This window comes from Merops nubicus, unplaced genomic scaffold (assembly GCF_000691845.1).
Source record: "Merops nubicus isolate BGI_N331 unplaced genomic scaffold, ASM69184v1 scaffold17608, whole genome shotgun sequence".
NCBI classification, from domain to species: domain Eukaryota; kingdom Metazoa; phylum Chordata; class Aves; order Coraciiformes; family Meropidae; genus Merops; species Merops nubicus.
The window spans coordinates 6,558-29,723 of NW_008623863.1; the positions used below are offsets into that span (position 1 = coordinate 6,558).

At 42.6% G+C, this 23,166-nt stretch overlaps 1 protein-coding gene across 3 annotated transcripts in view; it reads right to left on the minus strand.

Moving 5' to 3' along the window:
* Window positions 1-609: 609 nt before the first annotated feature.
* Window positions 610-23,166, minus strand: part of MICAL3 (microtubule associated monooxygenase, calponin and LIM domain containing 3) — a 103,967-nt gene continuing 81,410 nt past the window's right edge. The window contains exons 29-35 of one of the 3 annotated variants that reach the window (XM_008945224.1): window positions 22,043-22,093; window positions 20,120-20,227; window positions 19,289-19,382; window positions 5,424-5,489; window positions 2,985-3,084; window positions 1,449-1,522; window positions 610-1,367 (exon numbers count right to left, since the gene is read on the minus strand). In XM_008945224.1, the coding sequence (XP_008943472.1) occupies window positions 1,183-1,367; window positions 1,449-1,522; window positions 2,985-3,084; window positions 5,424-5,489; window positions 19,289-19,382; window positions 20,120-20,227; window positions 22,043-22,093 (678 nt within the window). In that variant the 3' untranslated portion in view covers window positions 610-1,182. Of the gene's footprint in view, window positions 1,523-2,984; window positions 3,085-5,423; window positions 5,490-19,288; window positions 19,383-20,119; window positions 20,228-22,042; window positions 22,094-23,166 lie in introns of all 3 variants that reach the window. The other 2 variants (XM_008945225.1, XM_008945223.1) reach the window with 2 other exon arrangements.

Genomic DNA, 23,166 nt, shown 5'->3' on the forward strand with positions numbered 1-23,166 from the left:
TGGAAGTTGTAGGATGCAGCAGGCACACACACCCATCACTCGTCCGTTTTTTTCCTAAAAGATACAAAAATGAATCTTCTTTCAAGTATTAAAAAAATAAGTTAATTGACATAAAAGGGTCAAAGTGACTGAGGGCCCAGGCAGGTCTTAAGCTTCGTTTCCAATGTGCAAAAATGAAATACAGAGGAAAAAAAATAAGAACACTGAAAAGTCTTAATGGTGGTTCAGTCATTTAAGGACTTCTCCCTTTCAGGGGCCTAACAGCCAGTGAACGCTGCCTGGTGACTCCCCTGCCCCAGCACACACTTACCACTGTCCCACAGTCAGTATTTTCCAGTGTCAAAACAGTTACAACAAAAACAGAACAAAGAAGCCCACCAGCATCTGAGCGGTGGCCATGAAGACTAAGGCCAGCCATAGCTGTCTCTCCAGTGTGTAGCAAAGCAGAAGGACATCTTCCTTCTCTCTTCTTCTCTTCTTTATTCCCCCCACAGCAAGATGATGATTTCAGAGGCTATGATAGGGAGAGAGTCCTCTGATGCCCAAATCTCTCTGAAAACTGGGAGGCAGAGAGTTCCATCACACATACTAGCAAGTATCTTCTCTGTCTCTCATTTCTTCATATCCATGCATAATGATCAAGTGCAGGTTTCTTTGGTGGGGAGGAAGACTAAAGCAAAGAAGGTGTTGCCCTGTGCTTCTGGAGCTCTCTCGGACAGCTGACTCCACCGTATAGGCTGCTACAGGCTGCTGTGGTTTTCCAGAGAGGGTTGGTGCTTCCCTCCCTTTTGTTAGAATTGGTGTAGTAAAAATGGGAAGGGAATGGACTGCCATAAATCCAGTTTAGTTAAGGGTACTTCTTCCCTTAACCTCCTTCCCCACACCTGGGTTATTCCTCTCCCTCCTGCCGCACGCACACAAACACGGTCCATTGTATAGGACCTCAAAGAGACTCCACAGTCTCAACTCATTATCTTCAGCTTGGCTTGCAGGCATGTAAAACTTAAGTTTCTGGAATCAACACACTTATCAAAAGGCTTCTGAGCGCTTCAACCCAAATCCCTGCATGCTGTTGGACCCTCCAGAGGCTTCCTCTTCAGCATCTTCCTATCCACATAATTCTGGCGAACTCAGGGTAGGCCAACTGGACAACACAGACCAGCAGAGGTAAATGTGTTAAGCTCAGGACCAGTTCAAGCTAAAACCTTTGGAAAGCATGACTGCCTCCAGGTCCTTGTCTTCTTCTTTTTCTCGAAGCCGTTGCTCCTCAAGAAGAGCCACAAGAGAATCCCTCTGCTCCACTACTTCTAGCATCTCATTCAGGATCCTCTTCTCCTCTGAGAGTTCCTCATCTGTCTTCAGATGATCTACAGAGATATCAAAAACTATCAGCATACACAAGGCTAGAAATACATGTATATCTATAAAAAATTCCCTTTTGCTCTCACCTTCTACTGCCATCCTCTCCCGGAGTTCCTGCTGTAATCGGCTCTGCCTGTCTTCCAGCTCTAGCTCCCGAGCACTGAAAGGGAAACACCAGGAATCCAAGTTCTGGGTATGTTGGAAAACTCCATACCCTCCCTCACATCCATTCTCAGTTTTTGCTCCCCCTCTAGATATCTGCTGTGCATTTGACCAATTTATTTTGGAACAACTCTTAAAACACCTAAGATATAAAACTATACTTTTTTAAAATATAAATGTGCTTTCAGTATCTGAGTTTTTTTTACCTTCAGCTATGAAGTGTAATACAGCTGAATGGATTATGAGTGGGATTAAATCTAAAACTGTGTAAAGAAACAAACAAACCTGCAATCACTGCAAAATTATATCTCTGTTTATCTCCTGACACTTCCTGCTCTAAAGACGAAGTCACTTATCAATTAAGGCCATGTCATGCAGTTGCCTTTCAGATTCCAAGACAGACAACACCTTGGGGCTTTTCTGACGCAGGCACTAAGATGATCAGCTTCTATACTACCTGAGTCAGTGTTCTGCCAATGACCAGGCCCAACACGAATGATACAGCCAGCAGAAAGAGAAACCAATATACAGACTGGATTGTAATCAGAAACATCGTGACATGACTGACGACCGGGGGTACAAACAAGTCAATCAGCTGGTACATAAACGACACCACCCCCAACGATCCCACAAAAGATGTGACCCGGCCCACAACAGGCGGTACAAACAGTGAACCGAGGTTTCCCATAGTTGGTATGGGAAACAGCCAGACCAACCAGTTAAACGCATAAGATAAAGGTGCCCACATGGCAACTCTCACCCAATCCACCCGCATTTGCAAAGGCCTAAACAGACCAGGGCCATGCTCCAGGGAGAGTCAGGTCTTCTCTGAATATGGAAGCTCTGTGGAGTGCACTCCACAGGCAGACACTCCTGACTCCCTGCAAGTGGTCCCAGCTTTTATCCCCAAGCAGACACCTGACCTTTGTCAACTCAGTGCGGGACCCCTGGGGCTCATTTCCCTTATGGCTCTCCCTGCACGGCCAGCTGCCACCTGGGCGGAAGCTATAAGGCAAACTCACCACCTCTTTATGAAGGACTGTGGGAATCACCCATATGTCAACCTTAATTCAGGGCTCAGGGTTCAAACCCCAGCATTTCAGTCAGCTGACATATTCAGTAACGAATTTCAGCCAATTTGCAGCACAGGGACTGAAAAAGCTCCCGACTTCATTATCAGAAAAAAGCCTTATCATCTGAGCCTAAATGAGAGGCACTGGGGTCCCACTCCAGGCAGAGGGCCACACAGCAAAGGTGACCAAATGAAACACTTTTGGCTACACTTAGAAGGGGACTCTACCCAAGCCAGGAGTCACACATTACTTCTGCATAGCCCAAGCACACTTTCATGGGTGACACGTGTTTCACCCGAGGCCACGGACGGGTGCTTCCGCGTGCGCACGCCTGGCAGCACGGCCTGGAGCAGCGTCCCCCTGCCCAGAGCTCCGCACCCCACTCACAAGATCATCAGCTCGGACTCGTAGCGGACCAAGGCGTTCTTCTCCTGCACCAGCTTGAACCACTCCTGCATCAGCTTGGGATCATCCTTCTTACCCATGCCTGCCGAAAAAGAAGCCTGATAAGTTTTCAGGTAACGCCCTACAGTCCTTACAAGGCCAAACTGCAGAAACAACAATAGGGCAAAATGTGCAAAGAAAGCCGAGCAAGATGCTGCCAGAGCACTCCCAAGCCGGGTCCGTTCAGTTTGCCTAGAGCACACACAAGAGAGGAAGTCATCTCCAAAAGGATTCTCGTCTCTTTGGAGCCAGATTTTTTTTTTTTTTTCTTTCTGATTGTCTTGCGATTGCTTGTTTCTTCCTCACTCTTACTGCAAAAAGTCCAGATTTCTAGAATTACTTCATTTTTCCTTTCATTAGAAGAGTTTTATAGATTTTCATGCCACCTACTTAAACGTACACTCATCAGAAGCAGATTCAATTGCTGCTTCATGTCTTTTACCTTTATTTTCTTCAATTGCATGTCCTCAATCTTTTCTTTTACTGGCCAAAAGTAACATCTTGTCTTTTCTTTTTTCAATAGCTAAATAAATCTTTTCTGACTGCTCCTCCTAGCCACCTATATCTATCCATTTTGAAGAACCCCTCTGCAGAGTGAACATGGAAACTACCTCTCACTGTACCGCATATCAGTGCTGGAAAGAAAAGGAATCCCTGGACACATTTGCTAATATTGAAGCAGAATAAAAATACATCAAGCCTTGGCCATCTAGTACAGAACTCATAGTTGGCATTTTATTTATTTTAAAACTAATTCCTAAACTTATTCAATAGTCCACTGATGAACTTTGTATCTGCTGGGAGTTATGTGGAATACATTGCAGAATGTTGTTCCCAAAGCCTCCTGTTGGTATTTCCCAAATGCAAGAGCTCACCAGGGAAGCTCCTCCTAGCAATCTCCTGGTCTAGGCCACTGATTCCACACTGCACGACCTGCAGATGAACACCATGACTTGTATCAGACACCACCAAAGACACCAGCAGCACATCTGCCTGCATGGACATGGAGGCAGGTGCAAGGCCTCCGATGGAACTCAACACTATCTCCAGTTTGCCAGATCCAATCAGCCTGCACTGCATGTAACCTTGGCATCCTGAAGTAACTGACGTCCCTGTCCAAGTTTGCTGTTATGGATACATACTATCTACACATCAAGAGCGAAAACTCAGTCATTTTGATGCTAAAAATACTGGAGCAGCAAGCTTCCTGTTCAAGCTCTGGGAGACACTCGATAAGCCCCCCAGGAAAGGCTGGGTGAGCCAGGCCTGTGCCCTGCATCCATCCTCTGAACCTCAGAGAGGGCTGCGCTGGAGCTACACCAAGGTGAGCCTACGGCTCCTGTGAAACTGCAGCTTAGCCTGAGAAAATACTTGTCTGTGAAAAATAGTAATAGCAGACCTCTGGGGAACACCAGAACCACACTAAGAGCCTCTGGCTCTGTTGACTCTATAGCAGTGTGTTGCTCAGTTCCAGGCATGCCTTTCTGAGCATCTCTGCACACTGTGCCCCGTGGCAGCAGGAGAGGGAGACCGCACATGCAGATGTCCAGTGCTGCGGTGCCATGAAAGCACTGGGGAGTCTCCCCTTCCCTCCCGATGCCGGGATGTACAGAAAACAAATGCCTCTAAGAAAAAGCCAAAACCACAATGCTACTGACCTATGAAATACAGAAGTATTTTTAAACAGCCAATGAGTAGAGGGATAATGGAAGGACTGGAAAGGAAGCACTGACAACTGATGTGAGGGAGCACCATGGAAAGCAGAGTACGTGGTTAGCAAAATTACACCATGAACGCACATAAAACAACCCCTTCCCCCATGCCTTGGCAACAGAAACTCTACAGCAAACTCCACTTGGGACAGTTGAAGAATGCACTCGGTAAGACAGATGAGGGAAAACTGGTCTAGCTTCAGGTTTGTTGGTTTTTGAAGTTCAAGGATGTTTTTGCAAACCAGCCCTTATAAAGGCACAGTATTCCTTTAATCTCGGTATACTAATTAAAAGGCCGTATTTAAGGAAGCAGATTGTCTTCCCTTATCCCACCTTCCAAACACTTTTCAGGAGAAATAGAGAAACTGAAGCCACAAAATGAAAACAGAAACTTCCGAGTGTGACATTACTGCTCCCACCACTGCTGCCCAATGTCCCTCCCCGTCACTACACCTTCCCTAGCACAGCTGGGACTAGCAAAAGGGATACTGTACCTTTAATAACTTGTCACAGGCTCAGAGAAGCTGGTTACCAGGTTGCTTGGTTTGGGGGCACAGCAAGAAAAGGGCTGGGGATGGGGCTGGGGGCCTTATGGTCACTAGCTGACTAGTGCTGCTACGACAACCCAGCTGTGGTTGAGGAGAACGGGGAGCGTGTGAGGTTACGTTACCTTCATGGGCACAGCAAGGGCAGAAGGAGAGAGGTCTACGACGTGGTGTCCCGGCATTGGGCTCAACTTCAATAGGACCAAACGAGGAAGAGGAAGAGGCAGGAGTGGAAGAGGAAGTTGGAAGTGGAACGGAAGAAGGGGAAAAGGGTGAAATAAAAGACAAGCAAAGGACAAAAAGCGTAAGAGTGAGGAAGAAAGGAAACACAAGAAGAAAAGAAAAAATACAAGAAATGGAGAAGCAGAAACAAGGGATACAGTCTACAGATGAACAATGTCCCTCATAAGCACAGATAACAGGTAAGAGGTAGACTGAGGTACTGGTGAACTCATACTGAGCTGTACAAATACCAGACAGGAGGTTATTGTTACTGTACTTTTTCCTAACGTACATTTTTCAAGCACATGGTCTTTAACCAAAAGGTTTGTGAACAAGACGTCAGGACGAGCAGAGATGAATATTTAACTCCTTTTGATAAATGTCAAATTTCAAGTAGGGCTACAAAAAGTCTCGCCTGCACACATAAGACACCAGCTGTAAGCAGCCACCCTACCTTAAAGCTTTATCAGGACCATGCTGTTATCACTATGGCAGCATCCACTGATGGTAAAAGTGTCCTTTTTAATGGAAAATAATTTCTTCAGACAGGGAACATCACAGGGAGAATGATTAACATGGAACCAGCCTGCCAGGATCTGCTGTGTCAAGTGTCATGAGTACACATGTACTCAACTGGACTGTTGTGCTTAGAGGGGAAAAGGCTTTTACATAGATAAAAAAAAGTGATTCGCCTCAGGAGGCAATGGTCTGCGGGGACGATGACCAACTGAGGGCTTTGCAGAGTTAAAATGGTAAATTTAAAGGTCTCACATGACATTCTCCTTTCACAAAGCATTTTAAAGCTTACAAATCCTTAAAAAGTATCAGTGACTTACTGAGTCTTTTTCATCTTTTTTGTTACCCCAGTGAAGGACAAACATTTATCATCTCTAAAATGCTTGAGCTGTTTCAACACTGAGAATTTGCTTTTCAGCTGTACTTAACGTTACATAAATAAACAGTAGGAAATAAGCAACATCACTGAATAGTTACAGAACATATGCACGAGGAAGGTGCTCAGCCTGAAACATCGGAGCTATTAGAACGGGACACTGCTCTCAGTGTACAACTGCATTTATAAAAAGGAGGCATTTCTGCATTGGGAAGAGGCATAAACTCCACAGCAATAACATGGTAAGAACAACGACTGTTTTGGAGAAGTCAGCAGAGTTTGATACACGTGGTTCAGAGAACGTGTTACAGAACTAGACTGCCGGCGAACCGGGAAGGCTTTGGAAGGGACCATCACAGAACTGGACCAGCACACAGAGGACACGCTGGAGCGAGGGGGAGAGCACACCAGCTTCAAAGCCCGTGACCAGGCAGCATGGCTTTCTCAGACAGGAAGAAACCTCTGTATCGGGAGCAAGAAGGGGCAACATTAGGAGAGGTGCCACAGTTGGCCGTGTGACAGTTACAAATAAAGCATTGTACCAACATTAGTTGACAGTACCAGAACCTTCATTCTAGTTGCTCAACATTTTTTAACTTCTTAATTTAAAAATAAAAAATACTAGGGCTTTTTTATTTTCCTTCCCTATTATTGCCATTTCACAGATTGGGTTTTGAAAGCAAAAACAAACAAGAAAAACCCCAAATCACAAAGGCATTTAAAGAATAAGCAGCTTTCCACACAAAGCAGAATATTGTGGGGTGGGGGCAAGGGGAGATGCTGATAACTAAAATGCAGCTATATTTATAAATTTCAAACTATGGACATATAGACTTGGTGAGGAACTCCTAATTTGCTATATTTGATCTAAAAATAAATGCCTGGTATGTGAAAATTACAGTCATTGTAACATGGCCACAAACTATTGATTTTTGTCATCAGTGAGCAAATGGTCTGATCCTAGGAGAAGACACCATCTTTGGTCCTTGGAAAAAAGCTACAGGACTTACACAGCAAGAGATTGTAATACAGAGCTTACTCCCCACAATTGTGTGTTCTTCTTTTGCTCTTACTTATCCTCATTTTTAACAGATCTATTATCCTACCACTCTTGTATAAGAAAAACTGTCCTTGAATCAAGTTACAAAGTCTATGGCATCTATCACAGTCCCGCTACCAGAAATGTTAACATCGCTTTTCAGTAACATAACCTGTACTAACAAAATCCTTTCCAACTACTCCAAATGCTGCTATTTAAGACGTAAATTATAGTTGCATCAGTGAATACAGGTTATACAATCATTACAGTTGCTTTGGAAATAACTTCTGTCCAGATGAGGATGATCAGCAAGGCTTTAAAAAATATTCCTTATGTACTGGGGGTCCTAAACAATAAGGACAGAGCGAAGTGCAACCTGTAATCTTACCTCCTGTGTTTCTCTGAAACTGTGAAAATGATTATGCCCTCGAAAGTGCCATAATCTGAAGTCTATAAGTATTATAAAACATAACATGGAGTAGAATTTAAAATATATTTTAGAAAACTTCTCTAAGGTGATAGCCATGAAAACTGCCTCCCCAGCCTTGCTAATAAGGAGTATCAACATATGTGGTACAGACTCGAAGGAGACTGAAATAGGAACTTTCTAATTTGAAGAGAAGAACTAGGTTATCATCTTTCCTGAAACAGAGAACAATTTTTCACTGACAGTAAGCAATCTTTAAGTGTATCCCATGTCACATATTTCGCTATCCCTTCAGATGAACTCTTTAAAGAGAAGGCCTCTTAACTGTTTCAGAAACCGAGAACTGGGGAAAAGAAAACATCACCTGCTAAGCGGAAAGTGCATTCTCTCAGCCAGCTGATTCATTTACATAGTTAATGTATCATCAGATCATTCACATTCCTGTCAAGAATAATTTTTTAAAAAATACAACTTCACAGCAAGAGCTCTCACTATGCCCATGTACACTGTCCTGGGCAAAGGCTGAACTCCTCATCTCCAGTGCTATCAAAAATAACTATACAACACCTGGGTTCACAAAAGGGTGTTAAAAACTGTCTTGTCTACCTTGCCCTTATTACTTGCATGATTACATTACAGAAATCCTTTCCATGTCTTCTTATTTCTCCCAAAGCCATTACTAATTCTGCACTAAATATTATCATTATTATGATGATGTTATTATTTAGAGAAATCACCTCATGGTCACATTAAATTAAAAACATGATCATTGCTATAAGACAATTTTCCTGGCCATGGAGCCAGGGTCAGATAGGAAAAATTCTACTTTTTTTTAAATTTGCTTGACAAAAAACAACCCCCTTTCAGTTCATGCCTCCTCCATCACCAAAAACCCAACTCTCTGGCAACAGAGGTCTTCATCCACCGCACGTAGCGTGCTGCTGGCAGCAGCAATGCAAGCTGCTCACTGCCCCACTGAAGCAGATTCTTTGGAAGGAGCTAAAGGGCAAGAGAAGAACCATTTCTGTGACCATTCACTTGTTAGGCTCCCTCTGTGCTGTCAGCAAGAGGATGAGGTGTGACTATAGCTTCTGGCCAGAAAATTATCACTAGTTGTTCCTCTTCAATGCCACAGGGCAACTTTTCTGAATGGGTGTAAAGCCTTCAAAGCAGCGTTCAGCAGCCCAAGCTGCAGGCAAGAAGAGGCATTCAGAAGGGCACGTGGGGTGATTGCTACGGAGCCAGGAGCTGCAGCTCACTGAGGAAAGGAGCGTGCCCAGCTCCTGAGCACACTGAAATCCTGGAGAGGCAGAAGCTCTGCCTTGCAGATTAGCCACATTCCATCAATAAATTGACTGGAATTATGTTGTCTCTGTGAAAAGAAGCCTTTCCCAGACCCTTCTGGGAAATCTTGTATGCAGCCATGACAAGAAAGATCTTGTCATAGTTCTCTGGAGAGATTGCAGCCTTTAAGGCAGTGGTGGAAACCAAGAGCCGAGGCCAAGAATAACTATCACAGCTCCAAAGCCTCTTTAAAACAAGGAAAGGAAATTGTCTAGCCACCATGAAAATAGACCTTACATTTCACTGTATGTTGTTCTTTGTTACACAAGCTACACCGGACTGTTGTCATCTTTTCTACTTTTCATTTACCTATTGTTTAAAGAGCAATACTTCAGACTGGTTTTGGCCTTTTCTGCTGTAGCTACGTAACACTTCTTCATAATCTGGAGCACAGTAGCAAAAATGTCCTACAAGGATGAAGAAAGTGCAACAAAGTTTGGGGTGGCAGTCACCACAATCCCTAAGCTACAGCTCACATTGATCCCCTTCACCATCTGGCCATGTCCTGTGGCATGAGAGCTGTGATGGTTCCTGAGAAGTGGTGAGCCACCACAAATCAAAATGACCTGAACAGATACACCACAGACCAAACTGGATCACATCCTTTCCAAGCTTTCCATTCAAAGACTTTGATTTCTGTATCTGTGCTGACTAACCAGGCCAGTTTGGAAACTGGCAGCAGCAGGCACGAAATGAGGGTCTGAGGCTTATCTCAGTTCTCCTGAACCACTGTGCTGGCACTTGACCTCACAAGCTAAAAGCACAACACTTCAGAAACTCTTATTCTGCTAACAAATTCCATGACTCATTTAGTAGGCAGACTAAGAGCTCTAATTTAAAATCAGTGCTTAAAATTAGGAAAGTCCAGAAGAGATCAGTATAACAAACTGTGTACACTCACCACAGGAAATATCCTTTTTACCACCTTTTAAAAATGAGTTTTGGTCAGAAACTCAAGTACTGAAAAATGAAGCATTACAACTTTACTATTTGGTGAAGCTGTTCAACAGTGGTGTTGTAGAACACCATGTCTACAGAAAGACACCTCTCGGAGAATAGCATCCACACAACTGTAGGCATTAGAGAGTCAAGGGCAAGAATTCTGAGAACTATCCCACAAGCACATCACTCAGTGTGTCTAGTTTACTAAAACTGTGTCAAAACCAACATCCGGTAATGTACAATCACTAGCAGAAACCTGGGGCAAACTCACAGACCACGGAATCATCATGCAGACTGAACCACACATTTATATACCCAACAGAAGAGAGGGAAAACAAGACAAAAAAAAACAAAAAAAAAAAAAAAGGTGGGGAATGAAAAGAAAACCAGGAAAAACAACAGCTGGATCAGAGTACAACCACAAATGACTGCACAGAAGTCTCCTGCTTCTATGACATCTCAATGCACTTCAAAATGCAGTCAGAATTAGGCAAGTCCTGCACTGACTCCCTCTCCCAAGACTGTTAATTTCTGTGTGCAGAAAGAAGCAGGTAAAAGAGTACTTGTTAGGTACTGGAACCAAGCAATTACCAAATTATACTTAACACCTTCTGCTTATCGAGTGCTCTTGCTCCAAATTTTCAGCAAAGAAAACATGTTACCAATTCACTTCAGTGTCAAGAGCAGCTGCAGACTGCAAAAACAATGCTTATCTTACAACTCCACTCCTCTTCCAGGAGAGCTGTGTTTGCCAGTCCCAAGCAATAGAACTGTTCCCACTTGAGCTGTCAGAATCCAGTCCTACAGAGTTAGATCTGCAGGACTTTAAAGGACCGAGTCAACTCAATTATTTTAAATAAATGAATAAAAAATGAACTATATTTTTAAAAAGTATAAAAAAAAAATTTAAAAATACAATTGCACTTTTTTCCCCCATGTGTTTACCTGATGCTCATAAGGCTGTTGTTAAGACGAGAGAATCTATGTCTGAAACCAGCACTGTCACAGAGAGCAGCTCTCTCCCTAACAAACCCCTCACCTGTCTCGGCACACTCCAGCCAAGAGCAAAGTGGGATGGGAGTGTGGGGCTGCTTCCTCAGTGATCCCCTGCTGGGTGCAAGGAAAAGGAAACTGCTCATTTGAATGCAGAGGGAACAACAGAGGTACTTTCCACAAGCAGATGAGGAGCAAACTGGGACAAAGAACCAGTGGGTAACGAGGAACTGAAGCTGGGACTAATGAAGCAAGGAGCCTGAGAATGCAGACTACTGCAGGAGGAAAGACAGAGGGGAGAGGGGAAAAGGGGTAAGGGGTGAAAGGGGATGGCAGATTTGTGGAGAGGAGATGACCTATAATTTTCCAGACAAATTAAGGCTGGGAAGAAGAGGGAGCAGAGCCTAAAAGTACTGGGAGAAGGCCAGAGGCAGGGATTGAGATTGTGGGGACTGAGTCAGTGGGAAGACCACAGCAGGAGTGAAAGACTATGAACAGCTAGTGTGGAGGAACGGGAAGTCTGATGGGTGGACTACTAGGATTTCTTTGTCAGGTAGGTAGCATTAAAATGAAATGCCTGAGAAGCAGAAACTGGGACTGAGAATGAAAATGGAAGTGGGGTACAGTTGCTTTGGATGGAAAGAAATAGGATTGGGACAAGGACTGTCTGGAAAGAGGGGATAAAAGGGACAAAGAGTGTGTATCAACCAGAGCACTATCTTCCCAGCACCTGGCTCAGAATCAGTTTTCCAGTCTCACCACTCCACAACTGCCAGCAAACATCTGTGAAATCCACTGACCATGTCCCATCTCCTCTCCATGAGGCTCTACAAAGGATGACAACCTATTGTTGCCACCAGTTATTCCATAAGGGCATGAAGCAGAGTTCTCTGAGGTGATCTAAAGGTCACAGATCTGTTGATATATGAACATAATACAAAATCTGAATTTCGGTTGACTTTGCAACCTTGGTAATGTTCTTTTAACGTAGCTGCACATACGATATACACAAAGGAATAATTACTCAGACTGGAAATGTGACCATCTGTAGCGTGAAACAAAACATCTGCTTTACAGCAACAGTACATGACATTTTAGAACAGGAAGAAAGGATTATGGCATCTGAGCAGAGCCATGCGGGTAGTTAAGATAGCAATCTGTAATCCTGCAAACTGGAACTTGACCAAGGATGTCAGAAGTCACCACTCCCTTGCAGAAAGATGTTGTGCAATCCGTAACAACTACGTGAAAGGCAGCTCTCGTTAGTGTAAAGAAAATCCAGATTAAATTAATGCCCTCATTCTTCAAAAGATATAACAAACTTACAGACAACTTTTCAAAGTATTTTGCATTGTTTGCTTGTTATTCTACAGACAGCATGACCCTAGAGTCATGCCTGTGCCACAGAGATACAAGTTGCCAGCAGAATAAGTAACCAGGCAGCACCCCTGCTGTTTATAGCGCTCAGCAGGACACAGCCACCCTGCGCTCCAGGTGTTTTAACGGCACTCCACCCAACTGCAGCACCCTGCACGTTAATTTTGAAGCTGAGCTCTACATCTGCCACTGGATAGTGATAAGTACAATCAAAGCAATGTATCCCTTCTGGCAAAAGTGTTCTGGCAGCCCCGAAAGCAAAAGTAAAGCAAATTACAGAGGCAACAAAATAATACTATAAAGGAACATACTCTAGGCAGGCTATATTGGCTCGTTACATTTAAAGGGATACTGCCCAATACAGTTTTCTAAAGTTTGTTTCGAAAAAGGTATTTTTGAGATGAACAGAAACTTGATTTGTCTCTGGCTGTTGGAAGCCCACGTGACCGAGTCACCATATAAATGAAACCAGCCTGCTATAGAAGAACAGAAATGACCACTCTGGAGTGACAGAGTTCAGAGAAACGGAAAAAGTGAACACAAAAAAGATACACATTAAATTCAACTTTCAATTAAGATTTTCTGCAACACAGTAATTTTTATAGTGACAGTGTCCCTTTAAGTAAAGATTATTTTGCTTTTCTTAAAGCCACTATTAGTGATTTTCATGGGATCGCTGTCTCTAAAGAGGCATTAGGAGGAGAAGCGGGAGGAGGGAGAGGTGTAGTGGATATAGCATTAAATAGGGATAAGGGTCTGTTAAGTGTAATTCAGCATCAACCCTTTTACAGCTCCTGCTCTAGCACATATGAGTATGGGCCAGCCCTGATGAATATAACTAGGAAGAGGTTTTCAAAGTCTCCCTGCAGAAAATACCACAGGGAGGAATGCCAGAGGAGCTGAACAATGAATGAAACAAAGGGCTAGCAGAGGATTATCACATCAAAATGTGCACAGGGGAACTGGGCAACAAATTAGGTCTGCTAAGAAAAGTCTTTCATTTTGAAACTTGAACTTAGGTGGATATTTTTGATTCAGGAATGTTCTTCAATAAAAGCCTATTGTGTCAGGACAATTTGGATTTATTCCTGACAACTACAGATAGACACAACGTGGGACAGCCTCCCCCTGAAGGAGGAGAAAAAAATTGACACTTAAAAAGCCCAAGTAAGATTCTGTTTGAAGAATCAAATGCAGAACACAATGAAATCAGGGGAAGACTTCTAGTGATGTGTCTTGGATCAGGCCTAGAGCACGTGAGTCTTTCACTCTGCAAAGCTGGATTGTAATGCGCTCCAACAAAAACACAGCTTAGATCAAGCAACTTTGTACTCTGAAAGATAAAACTAAATGAGACTCTCAGATGAAAAGGCACTCCAGCAGAGCTGACTTTCTCTTGGATCCACTGACAGATGTGTTCATTTTATAAGAATAGATTTAGGGTGATTATTGTTTTAATTTTCAAGATGGGCAAATACTAAACAAATACCATTTGCAACCAAAAAGTTATCCACTTACTAAGGGATTCAGGAAGTAACATTAATTACAGAAATGCAGAACTGATAGTGCAGAGTGGTTACCAGATTATAAAAGCTAAGTGGAAAAAAGAGCTAAACGCTGTAATATGTGTTTAGCAGTAAAGGGAATATTAAAAAAAAAATCCAACAACATAGCAAGAAGTTTATCAGCTGCGTAATGATGCAAACTGGGCTGATTGGAAACTCTAACAGCAGATTCCAGCAAAAAATGACTGGAACTCTTAACATTAGATTTTCTCCTGACTTTCCAATAAGACAAAACAAGAAAGAAGAAGCATCTGTCATCTTCAAGTATTTCCAAAGTCCCTTGAGGGATCATTTTGGTTTTGTTAGATCATCAACACACTCTGGCTTTTTTGGAAGAAGCGAACAAGCCTCAGGCGGGGAAAAGGGAGGCAGTGGCATGACTAACCCTTTACAGCGCTTTCAGCTCTTGCGAGCAGGTCAGTTCTGCAAACCCCTTCATGGTAAAATATTTTCCTAAATAGTGTTTCAGCGGTAGAGTTGGGCACTGCAAAGGAGAAGCAAAAGAACAGAATGGCCTTCCACTGTTAGCAGGGAAGGTGACTGGAGTGAAAACACGAAGTAAATTTTGAAATAATCAGCACTGTGGAAAACAGAAGAGGGAGCCTTACACGTGGTTTGTGGAGCATGCCAGGGTCTCCTCTTCCTGAGCTGGAAAAGGGGTTCTGCTATAGCCAGTCATGTGCAAGGGCTGCTTCTTCTTGTTTGAGAGGCAAGGATGGGAAAAGTAGGTGAAGGGAGGGGTGGGGAGGAGTGTCAGCAGGGTTAGTGTCAGCAGGAGATTCAGCCATACATACCACCCAGATGCAAGTCGATGAGGTCACTGTAATAAGACTCTCCCCAATAGTCTACAACAAGGAATTGGTGAAGACAGAGTTATTGAATCAGATACTCCCCCTCTAGCCCCACACAATCAAAGCAATATACGAGAAAAAGACAGACAGAGACAAAAAAAAAGGCAAACAAGAAACATGCAGCTATACATGGGCACATATAGATGTACAAAAATTGTATGTATCTCTCCCTCTGTATATATACATACACATACACAAATACACACAAACATATACATGAGGAAGAGAAGAAAATTCCCAGTGGGGAGGCAAGGACTTCTGGGGAAAACAAAATAAATCAAGAAGTCCACACAGAGACACTTGACCTCTTTCAGTCTCCACCAGTACCTGAGACTGATGTCTTCCCTGCTCTTGCTGAGAACAGCAGAACTGATCTTGTTGCTTCTATGCTAAGCAATATGTGAGAAGGAAACAGGGTGACTTCTCAGGTCAGCTGCAGGGACGGTGTGAGGGCTGGTTTCTGGGAGGCGTGTGGAGGAGGTGTGTGGCAAACGCTGAGCACAGGAAGAGGGGTGCCCCTGCTCCTGCCCAGGCAGTGCCTGCGCCAAAGAACCCGCACCGGGCAGTGATTCTCTAGGGAAGAGACAGCTGGGAGTGCTGAGAGCACTGTTTCTCACTGCATAGGATTCTGCACGGACGTAAAGAGGCGGCTCTTAAATTTTTCAGTGCTGATCTGAGAGTAGGAGACATTTTTCCAGATCTTAAAAATGAATATCAAGACTTCTGCTAAAGGAGGATAAGAGACAAAAAAATAAAAGGTACCAGAAATTTCTGATTTTACATAGTTTTAGGTTAAAACATGAAAAATCCACATAAGAAATCAAAGCCATATCTTGTCCAAACAGGTGAATGCACGATAATACAAAGTCCTGTTACATCGCTAGCAATCCCATTCAATGTGTCTCTTAGGACAACACAGAAAGTTGGGAAAATTCTCTATTGAGATTATCCTACTGTACCTTTGCAGTGAAATACTACAACTCTAAAGAACACAGGAGAGGGGGGAAGGAAAAAAAAGAGATGACAAAAGCTTTGACAACCTGTATATGACAAACTTGCTACCTGAAATAGAGCTTACATTGTCACTTCAAACAGAGCTTACATTCCAAGTCATTCACTTTTGCTACAAATGCAACTATCAAAGGCCCAGATTTTCTAAGATAATCACAGAGAACGTATTAAGGCAATTAATCATATGGTGTGAGAGAATTTTATGAATTAGAAGCTAAATGCTACATTGAGCATTCAGCTTTTAAAAGAATAAGACATTAACTGTGCCTTGCCTGAGGCTAAGCCAATTTAAAAAAGGAAAAGACAAGGAGGTAGCCAAGAAGGTGTAATTATTTTGCAAAATTAAAGTTGACAATGACCTCTAGAATCTATCTGAGTCTAATTATTTGATTATCTAGTACCCTTACATAAATATTCCAACTTGACAACTATCAGATGAGTGATATTCCTGGAAAGAGTATTGAGCTGTCTGTACCTATGCTAGGATGTAAATCAACTGTAATCTCCAAGAAAGACCGCAGGGCATCACTGTGAGAAATTTATTGACAGTCTTCTCAGTGTAAGTCACTTTGCAAGAACCTGTTACAGATGATGCAAAATGGATGGAAAATAGAAGCAAAATTATTCTAAGTAAACCAACTCTTACCTATAGTACTGGTTTTTGTTATTACTAGTCCAACTGAAAAATGCTCTTTTCTAGGAATGGAAAAAGGTACAGAGGTCTGAAATCTGAGGGATTAATGGAAGACCTCTAAAAAGCAAAATTTGAAATACTTCATAGGCAGGAAAGATAACTAATGGGAAACATGCTAAAAGATGAAAAATGACAGAGAAGTAGTACAGATGGTCTTGTCTTTTTTCTACAACAGAAAAATCATTGTGTGTTCTGTCAGGATTTTCAAGTAGTAGGAAACTACTACTATCTAAAACTTCATACTTAAACGCCTAAGTCAGCAAGTGATTTCTTCCTTCCTTACGGAGAGGGAAGCTGAATAATCTGCTCATTACAGAGCCTAACACATTCTCCTAGAACAGTAAATACTTGTTGCCATCTATGGCACAGCCATTACTTCAATCCCACACTCAATCCTTCTCTATTTATGTGGCCAGAGGACATGCACAGGAAGCATACCTCCCAGCCTCACCTAATTCTCCTTGTACAAGCTTATTAAAAGGAAGGCATAGGGTTTTTTGTTTTGTTTTGGTGGTTGGTGTTTTTTTTCAGATGTCACCACCACTTTATATACACTGGCCTTCCTTTCTTAAACTTTTGTTTGCATGCTTTCATCAGGGGAGCGACTGATCAGAGACCCCACACCTTTACAAAAAGGTACCTGCTGAGTAGAGTGGTCACTCTTAGGTCAGTATTTTAGGCAATGTGGATGACAAGATTATACTGCTCTCCCGAATAATTAATGGCTACTGGCAGCAGAAATTAATTGTATTTATCGAATGTGATGCTGCAGACTTTAAATAGAAGAAATTCCATTATTTTATTGTGAACATATGTGAAATGTCCACACAAGAGTGGCCAGAGAGGTGAAGCACGGAAATTATTTATAATCTTGTGCTTCAGTCAACACAGGTTAGAACATGCTTTCCCCTTCCCCCACCCCCAAAGAATGTGTTTCTTGTTAATCCCTTGAAATATCTGGATGACTTGAGGCTGGTGAATTCTTTATGACAAAGTTAAGCTTCTGTAACCACGATGATTGATCTGTGGACAGAAACATGTTGCAATAGCAAAGCACACCCTAAAGATTTTCTGAAGAAAGAGATTCATCTTGCAAAGAGTGATCCACAACTCCGTAATTCTGCTAGGAAATTCACAAGCTCATCTAAGACTGCTTCAATTTTGGGAGAGCTGGGGGTGAGAAGTTAGTTTAATTCTGCAGTCTTCCATCTAAAATAGCATTTCTTGCTCGTGGTCATACTCTGCCTTCAGGCGTTCTTCTATCATTCTTCAGTGAGAGAGCATTCTATGATGAAGAATGTTCTCTCAGCTTCTAAGATTCCCCAGTTGTGCTGACAGGTCTTACATGAAAGTAATTTAACAGCTAGTTATCAAGACAGATTTCCAGATGAAAAGAAGAAAAAGGAAAAGAACAGTTAGAGAAAAGAGAGGTGGTTTCAGCAAGAGCAGTAACTGGCAGGCCAGGGAGCAGAGTGAGGCTACACAGAAATACACAGCAAAAGGAAAGATGCACCACCATGAAGAGCTTTGCACAAGGCTGTTTTTTCGAACCCACATATGAAAAGCCAGTCAGATCACAAAGCTGTTGAAGTCCTCCGGAGTGTTCCCCACACTTGCAGTAAGTACTTTGGTAACCACTCAGTCCTGCTGCTTGGGCATACCCTTAAGGAGCATCAAACATACCTAATCCTGGCCGAGTAGTAATTGGCAGGAAGTCACAACAGACTTTTTCCTCTGGTGAACTTTCACTGCTTAATCAAGTTCCATCTTCACAGGCATAGTGGTGGCTCTTCAATCCAAGCAACAAGTCAAAGCATTTTCCAAACACCTGTTCCTCTATTACCACTTCTTATCTCTGACCCTTGCAGTCAGGCACATAGTCCTGGGCCTGTCAGGTATAGGCACACTGCATTTGCCTGTTGGATATCTGACTCCTTGCAATTGAGGATTCTTTTTTCCAAATCATTATACTACTATCAGCATTACCTGAACCAAATACTCCTCCACTCATATGCTTGCCAAATCAGATGATACACATTTAATTTCAAGTACACAAAACATTCCTTTAACAGCTTGACATGGATACTTTTCAGTACCCGTGTGCATTTCTGCTCTGCACAACTTGGTCAGAAATAGCCAGTGTGCTGGGCTGTGCAGTGAGAAAGATGTTCTGTGATGGTCCCTTGTAAGGACACTACCTTGATAATCCAACACAATAGAGAACGCACACACAATTTCACAATTACCCCCTTAACATACAAACAGGGTTCTCTTATTGTGACAGTAAAAAAGTGTGTGAATTGTAGCTAGGAAAACCCTGCAATCTTCTAGATGCAGTATGCAGTGGTATGCAGAAACAATCAGCCAGTATTTATTAACAGTTGGAGAAGTACCTCCTAAGCCTCTGGCAAAGACAAGTGAACGAAGAAGTCTTTGCCAACAGGGAAGTCTCAGAATTAGAAGAAACTCTGGAAAACAAGGCCTCAGAAAGGCAGTAGAAAAGGGAGAATGGAGTCACATGGACTCTTTAGGCTATAATGGTCCGACTGCCTCTAAAATCCAAGCAGCTATGGACTACTGCACAAGCACTTCGTAAGAAAACATTAAAAAGCAAACCAAGTTCTGATGGATACCTGCTTCTCCCCGAAGGGCCTTCTCCACAGCAACCCCTCTCTCCTCAAGTTGCCTCTGCTTCTCTTCCACTTGTTCAAGCTGCCTCTGGATGATCTGTTGAGAGAAGAACAGAGAAGAACCTCACCAACAGCAATTCCCTGGCTCTGTCTGCAGCGCTCATCCGTCGCTAAGTGACTTCAGCCAAATCAGCCTTTTCAAAAACAAGTCTTTGTATTCAACAACACACTGCTTCAAAAGCTAACATCACAGCCCCTGCAGTGACAGCATCCTCCCCACCCCCTTGCATCCTATTCCTTAATTTTGCAAACACTTTGATACTCACTTTTTTGCTACAACTTTAACCACCTTCCCAAACACTGAATTGAAAGGTGATGCCATTCAGTCGGCTGAGCCCCTACCTCAAGTTTTAAACAAATCCCATCACCTACAGATGATGCCAGCAGTTCCCCAACAGATTCTTTGGTAATCAAAAGCTAATGTTGTAACACTTCACCCAGCAGCATAATCCAGCAAAGCAATAATGGGTGCAGCTTCATCAGGTATTATCCAGCTATCACTGTTCCATTCAGTGCAAGATGCTTCACTCATCTCTGGCTGAAAGGTGTTACAGTCATTCTTTTTCTCACTGTAAAATTATCATAGTAGGTTTCGGCCATTCTTCTCATGTCTGTGACATGAAATCACACTTGGAAGACAGAACAGGGATAATCATATCGAAATAAAGTTCTGTATCCAGATCCTCTTCTGACACACACAGAAGAACATCAGGATCATGGTGCTTTCACACAGAGTTCACTGTCTGCCATGACAAAAAGATTGTGAGACACTACCTGAGCTCTGTGTAACCTCTTGAGCTCCTCTTGCTTGGCTTGCCTACGGGCAGCTTTCTGTACTCGCCGGGTCAGCTTGGCATTCAGTTCCTCTTCTGTGTAGGCTCTCTGAAGGAAGGAAAAACAGGATCAGATTTATTTCAATGGTCAGAGGTATGGGGGGAGGGATAACCGTTTTCTCTTCCAAAATCTCAGAAGGGAGGTGTTCTATCTTTGCCATGGCTGTGTCAAACTTCAAGCTTCTGTGGGCAATGGTGTTCACAGTGCAGTGAGCAACAATTTGAGGGTCAAATCAGGAGTGAAGAAGCACATAAGCCAACTGCAAAGCTGTGATTTTATATACTGTCCCACCTTCATCTTCCACTGCTATATGTAACCTCTCCCTAAAGATCAAATCAATTTTTATTCTATTTCTCAATAGATTTAGCCAAGTGGGTTTAGTTAAGTCAGCGAGTACCACGTAGAGGGGTCACCTTGATTTAATTTTAAGAGAGGATAATGGCAGCTACAGTGGTAGAAGCTAAGAAGTTATTCTAGACTAGCGTAGCTGTACTGGTATTCCCTTCTTCCCGTTTTATTCTGTAGCAAGAACACCCATAACTGGGAGTGATACTGGTATAATTGGTAATGACTACCTGCATAAATTTGCTCAACTTTTCTACAAATCAAGAAGGCAAAAAGATATTTGAAAGCAGGGTGACATTCTGGTGTGAGATGGGAAATCTCATCTCAAGAGCAACCCCAAGAAAGTGGCTGGCATAAAACAAAGCAAACAACCCCTAAACTAAAACTAGAATATTACAACATTAGAAGCCATCCAAAAGGAGAAAGGCTATGTTCACAGAAATAGAAAGTTATTTCCTTCTTTTCTCTCAGGGAAACTAGTTTAAGAATAAGTCTTCTTGACATCACTGAAACGGCACTTAGTATCTTGTCAGGTGTGCTGGTTGGTTGTGCTGTAGTCTAGGAGGACTCCCTCTCGCAGACTTTTGAGAGTGTCAGGGAAACTTCACAACTGCATTAAGTGAACTACAGTGAAGAAAAGAATTCTCTTCCCACATACATGTATGTAAGCTTTAAGGGATAGCTGTAAACAGATGTCTCCCACTCCTGGAAATAGATCTTCTCCATGGAGAGTCGACTTCATGGACAACATGTAAAGATAGATCAACCTGAAATTTGCTCTATCTATTTATTGTACTGCCACATGGGTCAGACTACCTCTGGTTTACTGTTCGCAGTCCACAGAGTTTAAGGTAGGACCACAGCTCTATTAAAAACCCCTCAGACAGGTGGCTAGTAAGCACCATCATTAAAGCTCCGAGAAGTTAGCACTTTTATAAAACACAAAATTCACAGTGATACCCGGATCAGAAGGTAAAGTGATAGAGGGTGTGACTTTCCTGTCCCAGGTAACACTGTTGTGACTGTGAAGACAGGACAATAGAATTTCAGAGAGCAGGAACATTCCTGAAATAGAAATGCAACTTCTGGCTTGATGTCAGCTTGATAGAGTTTCACTAAGATTTCAGTGAACTCAACAGAGTTTAGAAGGGTGCTCATTGAAGTGTGAGGATTCACTTGAATTCACATTCTAAGTGCTAAAAAAAGAATGTGCATACATATTTAATTGGCTTGAGACTCAACTGGTTGTGAAGCTCACCCACGTCACTCTGTACCGTGGTGCACTGCTGTGCACTGATAGCTGCATGCACTCTAACCAGACAGGCGATCCGGAGCTTAATGCATTTTTGGTAGACAACCTCTACAAAGAATTTGCTGCCCACGTCTGCTAACACCGCACGCATGCACAGTCAACGTCTGTGATGTTAGTGCACATGTGATGGGTGGCTATGGATCCAACGGGTTAATACAGGGACATGCAATGCAACAGTGGCCAGCTAGTGGGAATGGAGACACTACCTTTGACGAATATGATCTCTTGAATGCCAAGGCGTGTGGTACATAAATCGACTTTAAAGGGGAATGGTAAAGGGAAAAAAAAAACAACACAAAAAACGTACAAAATGAAGCAAAAATCAGTTCAACATTGAAAACAGATGCACAGTAATAAAACAAAGCTGGTTTTAAATGAAACATAAAATTGTGCAAATGCTGAATGTGACCCAAGCTGATGAAGCACAATGAAACTTCTGACTGCAAAATCATGTTTCCAGCACTCTCCTGAAGGCAATTAGCTTTGGCAGCCTCTTTGAAGACAGTCAACTTAGAAATACCTTTTTCTAGAGCAATTATTTAGCGTTTATCTACCTACAGTTTTAAAGTTCACTGAGCAAGTACATGTACATACACATACAAAATTCTGGCTTAGGATTTGGCATAATGGCTTATGCTGGGTCATGTCTGGTGTGAACCGACTCAGCATATATTACTCTGTCACACAACTCTCCATTTATAATCTGATTCACAGCCTCTCCTAGGAGTTGTTTATTTAGTGGGTTTAAATTATCTCTACTTTATAGGAACGATCATTTGCATTTAACTAACATCATAAATCTTCCTTCCTGCTTTGTGACAGGAGAAACACCAGGTGGCCTCGGAGTAGGTTATGTGTCCTATAGGACGGGAATCTCCCTGTCATAAAGAAAGCCTCCAGAGAGCCTGAGGAGCTAAAATTAGGGGAAAAAAAATAATCACTACCTTCTCTATCCAAGGACATTCTACCCTGTACCCAAAAACAAGGCAAGTGAACTATTTAGGGTTTAGAAGAGAGGGAAATTTCCCCTGTGTCATGAAGTAGAGGGCATTGTGCCATTCTGGGTGAACAGCCAGCATTTTGCATTTTCACATTCAATTAAGTAAAAGCAGTCACAAATGACAAGCCCTAGAACAACTTCAGCACGTATGCAAACTTCAGTAAAAAGCAAGCTACCTGCAGTAGCAAAACACGTCTGCTCACAATGCCACACTTACACAGGAGCAACAACAAACACACAACACGACACACACCGATAAACACGAGACCCACGGGGCATTTACATGAGGAACTCTTTACAAGATGCTTCTCTTGAAAGACACTACATTCA